At 42.5% G+C, this 10832-nt stretch overlaps 1 protein-coding gene and 1 long non-coding RNA gene across 2 annotated transcripts; one reads left to right on the top strand and one right to left on the bottom strand.

Moving 5' to 3' along the window:
• Positions 1 to 269: 269 nt before the first annotated feature.
• Positions 270 to 1428, top strand: LOC119730580. Its single transcript, XR_005271384.1, has 2 exons — positions 270 to 1160; positions 1264 to 1428. It is a non-coding gene; the product is annotated as an uncharacterized LOC119730580 (long non-coding RNA).
• LOC119730579 (putative L-aspartate dehydrogenase) lies at positions 764 to 10649 on the bottom strand. Its single transcript, XM_038203558.1, has 8 exons — positions 10501 to 10649; positions 7220 to 7355; positions 6793 to 6877; positions 5880 to 6023; positions 5144 to 5249; positions 3906 to 4026; positions 2768 to 2925; positions 764 to 2062 (listed from the first exon to the last, which is right to left on the bottom strand). The coding sequence occupies exons 1-8, from the start codon at positions 10544 to 10546 to the stop codon at positions 2025 to 2027; spliced, it is 834 nt and encodes a 277-aa protein (XP_038059486.1). The 5' UTR covers positions 10547 to 10649; the 3' UTR covers positions 764 to 2024.
• Positions 10650 to 10832: the final 183 nt, after the last annotated feature.

The raw sequence follows: 10832 nt of genomic DNA, 5'->3' as shown, positions 1-10832 counted from the left end.
CTAACCAATTTCTAGCTATTGCATCCAGGACAAACATCTTGAATTATAATTCAGAAATCGGGATCAGCCAAAACACCTAGAAATGAAAACAAGGCATGTAAACCACAAAACAAATATGTTCGATTCTTTCTGATCATTGGCCCTGCATGGGCACATTGAAGGTCAACTTCACTATTTTTTTTCCTGGTCAAAGTGGAAATTCCATGTACACAGCTGCAGGATTCTCAGCATTTAACCAACAAGTCAACACTTTAAAGAACAGCACCATTTCAGTTACAATACCTGTATTTTATTACCTTCATTTTGAAAAAAAAACAATGTACAAAAATATGGATAGCAATTCAGCTGGATTTATTTTTCAGATGCAGCAATATTACAAAGGACTAGCATAATGTTCTTTTGCTTTATCTCTTTTGATTATTTGTGGTTGCTCAACTATAACAGAAGTATCAAATTTCCCCTTATACTCGAAAAGACAAGAAAGACTTTATGTTGTCGTCTTTTGCGGGGGTATAACTGGGGTTCAATTTGAAGGGGGGTGGGGGTGGCCTGTTATTTAGGAACCTCATTATCACTCAGTGGGGTTTTGACAAACAAACAAACAATACCTTTTTGGGGGCTTCTCTGATGTGATTACCTTAACCCCCAACTTTAGCATCAAAAGATAGTTTAGACGATCCCCATTTACTGTTGAGATTGTCTCAACGAGAGTTGGGACCAATGCTATACATGTATATGAAACAGGGACACAGGGAATATCATAGGCTTTGAATTGAGGGTCATGTGCATAAAAGCAATTAGCAGATATTGGATAATGGCCAAAGGATAATGGATAAAGAATATTTATCCTTTCGGTCAAAAGTCAAAACAAGTCAAACTTTCACAAAATTTCAACAATTTCACTTTGTGTTTTGTAAAACACCCCTCTGGCCAGTGGCCAAGTCTATGGCATGTGTCTCATAGTGCTAAAAGTGTGCCCATAGTGCTAAAAATCTCCTTAAATGGAAATTGGCATGCATGCGGGGCGGGTACTGTGCGATGCAGCGCAAAACTCAGTGGTGCAAAAAGAAAGTGTTTAAAACCAGCTGGTGCTTTATCAGCAGTTTAAAACCAGCCAGGAGATGGACTCTCAGTCAATAGGAATGGGTAAACTGTCTTAGGTTTTTATGAATGGCTCAAGAAGGGAGGCTGCTTTGTAGAACTGAGGCAGCAAAGTTGGATTTCTCCATTTGCCAATATGAATATGCTTAAGAGTCTCCACAGGTCAGTCGGGGCACAGGAATTTAAATCTTCTTGATAGATCAGGGTCAGTGGAAGAGTATTGTGCAAGGAGCAGAAAGCAGTTATGGCTAGAAACCCTGCTGAATGCAGCATCATGCAGCACTTGCCAAAATGACAAGCCTGTCCAATGTAGCAAGATCCCTGAAGTAAAAAAAATCTCAAGGCCGAACTGCCTCAGAGTCTGTGGTCACCAACTGCAGCAGCATACAACTGTGGCTTTGCACAATGGACTAGCTCTCATTGTTTCAGAATTGGCTGTTTATGCACTGGTGTTGATGGCTCAATGCAGCAAGGTCCCACAGACTTTTACACCTGATGCACTGTGTTGTGTCTGGCAGGGTTACGGTCAATCCAAAAGCCAATACTGCCCAAATACCATCCAAGCACTGTGTGGATTTATATGGGTTTCATCTGGGAATAAACACAATGTAATACAATGTAGTACAGTTGCTACTGGGTTTAAGGTAAGTCCTGGCACCAGGATTCACAATCTTTGGTTGATCACATGCAGCATGGCTGAGTTCCTGTGTGAATGCAAACACAAGAAGCAGGCGGAGGTCATGGCATGAGGTCAAGCCGAGTTCAAGTCGGGATCAAGCCAGCATCAAACGTCTTGGTAGACTATTAGCAGCAGTAGTATAAATGTATGAAGGAGCAAGGAGTGACAGCATTATACACTAGGATGCACCCTGGAGGCTATTCCAGGCTCCACGATCAATGCTAGCTCCTAGGGTGAGCCAGGGTCAGCACAGGTGCACTCCTGAACCTCTCCCATGGGCTCCTGCAGAAAATACAATAACAAATAAGGATTTGAGATTTGATTCAACTCGGGAGAAGTAAACCGTAAAACTCCACAATGAGAAGTGACTATCTCTATAATGGGAGACAGTGTTAACTCAACATTCTGAGCACTATGCTCCGACTCTTATGCACTATTCGAAGAGCTCTTATCAAGTCGGTCAGAAGTCTGTCTCAAGTCAAACCACAGGTCAGGTCACAAGTAACAGGGTGTGAACAATAACACAGGAATGCCTTTGTCATCTGAAAAGCTTGTGACTTAACTTGTTACTGGATGACTTGTGATTAACTTATGAGGACTTTAACACAAATGCCGAATCGAGGTTGTTTTCCACAAAGTTCATCCAAATTCATCCCCCCATTTTGGTGGATTTTGGGGGGTATGATCCTGCTGGCCTGGTTTGACTAAATTTTGCTAGAGTATGATGGAATTGGGCCGGGAGGCCTGAAGCAGTGCTAGGGGAATCTGATTGGTTTTTGCCTAGCATCCAGTACTGCTGTTGTCATATAAGCCAAGTGTATTACTAAGTCGATCAAAATCCACCAGCACTTCAGTAGTGGATTTCATAACGTCACATATGTGAAGCGGAGTGAGTGAAGGATTTTGACGGACACGGTCCTTTACTGAGTAAAAGTAAGTAGGGAGCTGGGGTTACTAGACAAGAGGAATTTACTTGAACTGACTCACCAAGCATGCTACTGAGGAAGGAGGCGTATGTCGCACTGCCTGTGACTTTGCCGACTTGGGCAGGGTTCCTGCGCACTGTTGAGACAGTGAACGCCTTGCCTGCTTCAACATCGCCAGGTCCCGTTACATCCACCTCGACAATATGCCAGTCCATCAGGCTGTGATGGATCACAAAAACGAGTAGGAAAAGTATATGCTCTTCAGTTTGACACAGTTTGGGGGAGCATTTAACCTGTCGCTATACCGAAGAGTAAAAAATGTAAGACTGAAGGAAACTTCAATATAATGCATATAATATGGGCTCCGTGCACAAGTACCCCCTCAATGTAAGAAAGGGAGAGCTGGGAGAAACCACTGGGAGAGACATTCAAATGCATTGCCAACTATGCCTGAAGCTCACACGAAGACGCTTTGGCCTTGTGTACATTCAGGTCAAATAAGTGGTGTGAACTTCGCACAATACGCGTGGAACAGTATGCATATGGGGTGTGTCCCATTTATGGTGCTCTGAAGTGGTAAAAAGCACCCTCTCTTGTTGGCACAGGGAGCCCATAGTGCGATTCAATCTAGTATTTATAGCCAAGGGGAATATATATATAGGTCTTCATTTTTTCTTCTGCATCGGTGATCAATCATTCATTAACTGTAGCTGGCAATTTCAACAAGGCCAGTCCAGCAGCCAAAATAAATCAAGTGACAGTTTTTAACAGCTGAGTGCTCCCTGCCTTAATAAAGCAGGATTGACTGGCTGTGATTGTTATGATGCCTGATACGGCTATGCTTTGACTGTAGGAGATTGGTAAGCCGGCTGTGCCTACATACCGGTCTTTGTCTGTTGATGGAATTTGACTAGTCACGGTGACTACAAGAAATATGATCTGACTGTTGGTGACTAGCCTGTTTAAAGGGCATGGCACGGGAACAGGACTTAATTTGTGACTGTCTGTGACTGATAAAACAAAAGGAGGGTTATGAAACGACAATTGGTAACAGAAAAGGGGTGCAGAAAAAACATCCAACTGCAGACAAGGAGGAGCGGTCAAAATTGCCGATTTGAACTCAACCTGCCCCCTCGTGATTTGGTTTATGAGTTTGACTTGTGATTTGACTCTCAATTACAACTCTGGACGATACTCACTGAGGGTCTGCCACGAGTCTTCCCTGCACTCCATCAAAGCCGAGGTTGTGAGCGGCTATGGAGGCTGCGGCCATGGTGTTGACATTGTTGGGAGCAAGAGGGCACAAGTCACGCACCGAACCTGAGGTTGAGAATTTGGAGCTAAATCAAATTAGGTTTTTGCCCTTCACCGACGTTTTTTAAACACTGTATACTCAGTGTGTTACCTCCCGAGTGAAAGTTGGAAAAAATCACTCGGGTGGGACTCGAACCCACGACCTCCTGTTTTCTAGTGCAGATGTCTTACCACTCGAGGAGGTCGTGGGTTCGACGCAAAATTCCATCTTATAATTTGGAGCTAGTCAAATTATTGCAGCTTTCAGAAGATATACTCAGTGGTGTAACTGCCCCCTCCCACCCTTGAGGCCCATGCTAAGCAGTCCCCTCCCTCCTTGGACCATTCCCACCCATCCCCCACTAGTCTATGGAATATGCAAGCAGATTCGGGATTAATCATGCAAAACAAGACTGCATCTTGACCTCGAAATTCTGACCATTCAACGACACCTTCTATCGGGTCTTCCGTAACCCGTTGTTGTATTACAAAAATGTCAGCCAAAATTACCAATAAACAGCTTAGTCCACATTTCTGATCAAAAGGACATCACAATATCTAAAGCCGACTCAGATGACTAGCACACCGGGTTGCATAAAATTTGCATACCGGTTGCATAAAATTTGCAAACATATCAGATGTTGATTACGGAGAGGGCTCTGTTGGACAACAGGTGATACTCAGACTACCCCCTCCCCCAAATTTTAGAACGAAAAGTTAGTTTTAATGTCAAAACCTATTGAGTGACCCCTCCAGAATATGAGGCCCCACCCCCAGAAACTGGACCCCAGTTACACCAACAGTTTTACTGACCGCATCTTTGAATAAAGTTGGAAGTGAAGGTCAGTGAGAATGATCATTTAGTCAATAGCCTTATTTTCTTAGACCATAAAAACTAAAAAACCAAGAAGTGAAAAAATAGCTTCTTCAAACAGCTTAATGAATGAAATTATCTGAAATACACAATTAGCAAATGTTGAGAGAAAAATTCTGCTGGGGTTGAAACTTCAGGCTCTCTCACTTTATGATATGCCACAAGAGTTGTTAAGAAAACTGTCAATAAAACTGTATCTGTGCAACTGGCCAGAGTACTCGTTAGTTAAATACAACAGAATTTGCAATAATCATTAGTCTTTTGTAATACCTTCATATAACACTGTCTTCCTATCTGTAACTGCATCATTCTTCTCTTTGAGGATGCCATTCAGCTTAAAGCTGTGAGGATGTTTCGTCATTGTTACAGTCAATGCCTGCAGTAGATTGTACAAAGAAAACAGTCACTAGCCACGCTCCCATTGGACTTTTTCCCACGGCCACCCGGAACCTTACCGCGACATTCCTTTGCTGAAGTCTACTGTGCGTTCCGACTCGGACTTTGTTTAACACCGACGGAACGTTTATTCAATGTGAGTGACTGGCAGAATGTCTCTGATAACTCACCGTGGCTGCGCAGAAATCTTCCATGACCACTTTCAGCCTGCTAGTTTTACATCACCGTCGCGGTAAGTTGACAGGGAGGTTAGTTTACCGTCCGTCCCCACTGGACTAAACTTTGTTATTCTACAGGTAAGTCATGGTAAGTTAACCCAAATAAAAGTCCAATGGGAACACGGCTTGAATTAAAAGGTTATATACGAAAGACATTCTGGCAAAACGAGACAGATCTGGGCAGAGGGGAAATCAGAGTTTGCGGGTATAAGGGTATTTTGTACAAATGTAAACAAAGTATTGGCCCATGTAGCAGGTAACTTGTGGTAGGATAAAAATTAATGCCAGTAACTATCGCTTTTATAAGTTAACCAAAAAAAATTGGCAAAAGGACACTAGAGCAGTGTTGCTTTTTTTATGTTCAATGAAAAAGCTTTAAAGGTTTTCTTTACCTTCAATGTGCCTCTGTCGGCCATTTTCTGAATGTCGTTTCCTCCCCAGAATGCCCCAGTTGGAATGTACAACCCATGATGCTTTGCAGCTGTTCTAAGCTTGTCTTCTACTTCCTGATTGGCCAGAGCTGTGGGTGAACCAACCTATCAGAAAACAAAGAAATTGGAAAGTTCCAATGAATCAGGTTTTGCTTGCAGTGTTTACAACTTATATGCACTAACTTGTATGCATATATGCACCACCACCAGTCTGTCTGGTAACTGATGTGCAGAAGTTATAGTAGTAGTAGTGAAAGTTTTGCTCAAGTTCACAGCCCTTAATAAAAACTCAGCTGAACTAGGGGTGTGCATCAGAACCGGGTACCCGAACGTTGATGTCAGGAACCGGTTCCAGATTATGGAATCGGGTACCCGTAACCAACTTTACAAATTACTTGGTAACCTCTCAGGCAATGAACAAGAAAGATTTTGAATGTCAGTTGTGGGGGCCTTTTCAAAATGAAAACCAGGCAACGTGGGAAAACAAAATACATTTCCACACCCCCTGGATCCAACACTGTAACTTTTATGGCACTACAATTCTCAAGAGCAGCAGCTGTAACACTTGAAAATCGCAACAGATTCACCTGTTGTGTATATAGGAAACCAGCATCATAATTCTGTGCCAAGGTTAGAATAGCCGCATCCGAATTACTTGGCTACGGCTGCAGATAACACACGGGTCTATGGGAAGCGGCTGCAGCCGCTGCCATAGGCGCATGTGTAATTTCCAGCCATAGTCATGTAATTCCCATGCGGCCTCAGTCTCAGAGTCACTGCACAGTGTGTCAGTCAGAAACTATAACTGTGTGACAACTATCAGTCTTGAGAAGCTGTATGCCTGCAACTTTCCACTTGCAGTTTACAGACTTACCATGTAATCCGCAACAGCAAGAAAGGCCTCTCCATACTGGCTCGATATTACAGGATGGGCGACCTCTACAATCAAATCTGGCTGCCTGTTTACAAGAGAAGCGAAGAATTGACTGAAATTGATTCCTGATAGACTTTAACCCCTTAAGGACGGGGTGTAATGGGGACATTCCTCCACACATAGAGCAAGTGGCCCGCATGACTGCACAGCCTTTGTGTGGTAGCGGGACTGCACAAAAGCAGCAGCTGTGGAACTACCCACTAGCCGTGTGCCGCGGCATACCACAGCTGGCAACTGCATTCCATTGAGGATTAGCGGCCGCGGCAATGACCGCTTCCCGTACGCATGGGGTTAATAAAACTCTAGAACATGACTTTACACATCTAAGAATCAGCTGTTGAATTGTTGACATAACTAAGTTTAATACCTGTCTGCAAACTTGGAAAGATCTTCCAGAATATGTTGCTCCGCTACTGTTTCACGCAAGGCTGACGTTGTTCTGTTCCAAACAAAGGCAACATCCAGATCTGCGCTGTCTTTAACGGCTTGGTGAAGATACTGACCTTCAGTTCACAATTAACAAGATAGAAAAACAATACCTTTTAATATTAGTATCATCAGTCATCTCACTAAGTAATTTTGAATTTCTATGAAGCTCAACTGGTATAAACAGGACTATAACTCTCACTCAGAGATTCTAGTCTGTTTGTTTACTTATTGGGGTTTAGAAATATAGGGCAGCTGGGATTACATCAGCTAGTGAAAACATCTTTTCTTTAGTAGTCCGAGTAACTAGGACTCTACGGATCACTTTTTTTAACATTTGGGCATCGCCCGACCATGTCCTAATGTTAAAAAATCAATCTGTAGAGTCCTAGTTACTCGGACTATTTCTTTAGCCATGTTAGCATGTGCATTTATCATGTTTATCATTGGTTGTTATGTGTTGATGTCGAGCGCAAAGTGAGTCCCCTGCGCAAGTTTAAACCTGCGCGCACGCAAGTTTAAACTTGCGCGCGCATTCATTTCCTTGCTACAAATTGCGCACGCAAGTTTAAACTTGCGCACTGCATAGATTTTCCCGGCCACGCATACAGCTAGAGCCGCTAAACTATTTTGCCCCTGGTTGGGTATACTCATGCAGATATGTAACATTATTTTTAAAGCAGATTTTTTTCTCTGATTTAATAGCATCACTGAGCTTCGGGAGACAATGCGTTAAATGCCTTTTTTTGAAACATTTGATTAAATTCATTAATTAAATGATTTGCAAATAAATTTACTTTTTTAAATAATTACCATTTTATATGCATAGCGTTTTTAAGTTGTAAACACTTTTTAATATGAATTATTGAGCCTGTAATAAAAATATTTGTTAAAGTAATACATTTAATTAATTAATTAAATTAGTAATGCATTCATTAATTTTTTTTCAAATTATGCATTTTTGAAGTGTACACAGCGCTCGAAATCTTATGCAAGCATTTCTAAAAACAATATGAATTATTGTACCGTACAATTTATTAATTGTTAAATTAATTAGTATTTTTTTAAGAGTAAATACTTTTTTAATTGTAGAATACATAAGCATTTTAAAAATAATGTAAATGATAAGTATAATGTCAAAACTTGAACAATTGAAGGGATCATAATCATTCTTTTTACGTTAACAGCGGGTTACACCTAGGAAATTATGATTTATTTACATTCAAGAATATAAATAAAATGCTAATTAGGTTTACAAAGCAAAAAACTTGAAGCTGGTCTCCATTTTTGAACAACTTCAGTACACTTTCCAAGCAATCGCCGCTAGTGTGCTTAAGTTGATTGCTTGCCAGGTCCCCTCCCTGGCCCCGCCCCCACGTACCCTTAAACAACTTCTCTGATAAGCACTGGTAAATCTCAATGTTTCTTTTCATTGACGCTAATTGAATTACCCTTTTTTATTTATTTCTTTATTCATTCATTTATTCCATTATTTCTCCATGTACTCGTGTTTTGAAGAAAAAAATCTTCATCAATGAAAATCCCGCCCGCAGAAGAAGGTTGCGATCGCCTTTGCGCAAGTTTAAACTTGCGCACGCAAATTAAAATGGCGCGGTGTAATTTGCGTGCTTCAGGAGTCCCTCGCGCAAGTTTAAACTTGCGTGGGGGACTCAAATTGCGCTCTACATCAACATTCAGCTCTCCAGACTCAAGAACCATTCAGTTTTATGAAAATGGGTCTGAGAAATAATGGTATGTCTTAACCTCGAGGTTCTGACCATTGATCAGCCACGTCACTCGTCAGCGAGCGCCGTCTAGTATCAGTTTCAGTAATTTTTGAATGGTAAAAAACACACTCTTGAAATCTAATTAAGTTAACATGATTGAATAGAAACTAAAGTAGTAAAGAGGGGCTCGTAACTTCACGATCGCAAAGATGTAATTTCAGATTCATTGCTCCCATCACGAGTCAAGATGGTCAAGCATGTCAAGTATCGTCACTCAGACCCCGGCCCTAAAACGACGGGCATTGCCATTGACGGGGTCCTATTTTGACGCGCTTGCATTCAATTTGCGTTGGACACAGTGGCGTAGCCACCAGGGGGGCGTGGGGGGCGACCGCCCCCCCCCCATGAAACCTTGTCACCCCCCAGTCGCCCCCCCACTGAGATTTTGAGTTTCTAAAAAAATTATCATTGATCTACATGACGCCATGGGCGTCAATCCTGGGGGGGGGGGGGGGGGGGGGGGGGGACAGGGGACATGTCCCCCCCCACTTTTTGAAGGGTGGGGGACACAATATCAAATCCCCCCCCCCCCCAGATTTTTGAACTCGTGTCTCATTTACAGGGCCCTATTATGTACTACAATGTATCTTTTGCTTAGAAAATATTGGTTAAAGTGGTCAGAAATTGCCTCAGATAGCACCAGAGAGCATTTAGAATCCTAAATGTTGGTAGCTGATTCAATGACTCCAACCTCGAAGACAATGTTCAAAAAATGTTCTTATGCCTTTAGTTGAGAAAACCTCGAAAATTATGTTTAAATTATTATCTTTTGTGCTAAGATAATTATTGGTTACTTAAAGTGGTAAAAAATTGCCTCAGAATAGTCAGATCACACCACAGAGCATCAAGAATCCAATTTTTTTTCGGGGCCCTTAAGCGGGCCCCGAACCCCACGCCTATAGCTCAGAATACTGATAGCTGATTCAATGACTCCAACCTCGAAAACGATGTTCAAATAATTATCTTTTGCTAAGAAAATATTAGTTAAAGCATGGAGGGAAGTGGTATTGGTAAGAAATTGCTTCAGATCACACCACAGAACATCTAGAATCATAATTTTTTTAGGGGCCCTTAACTTCCCTTAAGCAAGCCCCGAACCCCACGCCGTTAGAGCTTCGCGCTCGCATCAGTTCTGATCAAGGTATGTCCACCCCCCCCCCACTTTTAAGAAGCGATTGACGCCCCTGCATGACGCCCCCCCCCCATGAAATGTTCCAGCCCCCCCCCCCCCCCCCCCCCCCCCCCCCCCCCCCCCCCCCCCCCCCCCCCACTGAAAAATTCCTGGCTACGCCACTGGTCAGTGGTTGGGACATGTCGGACAACGCGCGCACTGCAAGTGCAAGCGTTACCTGCGCCGACATGGCCGAACTGACATTGTGGCGAACACGAATACACCAATTACACAAACAAAATGCTTTACAAAAACTTTAGTTACCTAGATGACCAAATCCCACAATTCCAACTTTCCGTTTAGATGACATTTTTAACTATTTTGGGGGCGTATTTCGTGCCTGTCTGACTGCCTGTGCAAAACAAGCTCGCGCGCTTTCGTCTAGTCTTTGCCTCCCTGTCCTTGCGCGATGTGCAATGCGTCACGCTGTCACAGCCGAAACCAGACTGGTGTATGCAGCGATTTACCGACGGCTGTTATATGGAATAAAACAAATCAAAAGTAGCGACACAAAACAGTCACTTAGTCTCTTTCAATTTTTTAATCATCAAAAAAATTAACACATGTTTACTCAATATATTTTTAATAAATAATAA

This window comes from Patiria miniata, unplaced genomic scaffold, assembly GCF_015706575.1.
Source record: "Patiria miniata isolate m_02_andy unplaced genomic scaffold, ASM1570657v1 HiC_scaffold_22, whole genome shotgun sequence".
In the NCBI taxonomy this organism is placed as follows: Eukaryota; Metazoa; Echinodermata; class Asteroidea; order Valvatida; family Asterinidae; genus Patiria; species Patiria miniata.
Note: the sequence above shows the minus strand (reverse complement) of the source record. Positions and strands in the feature narration are given on the sequence as shown.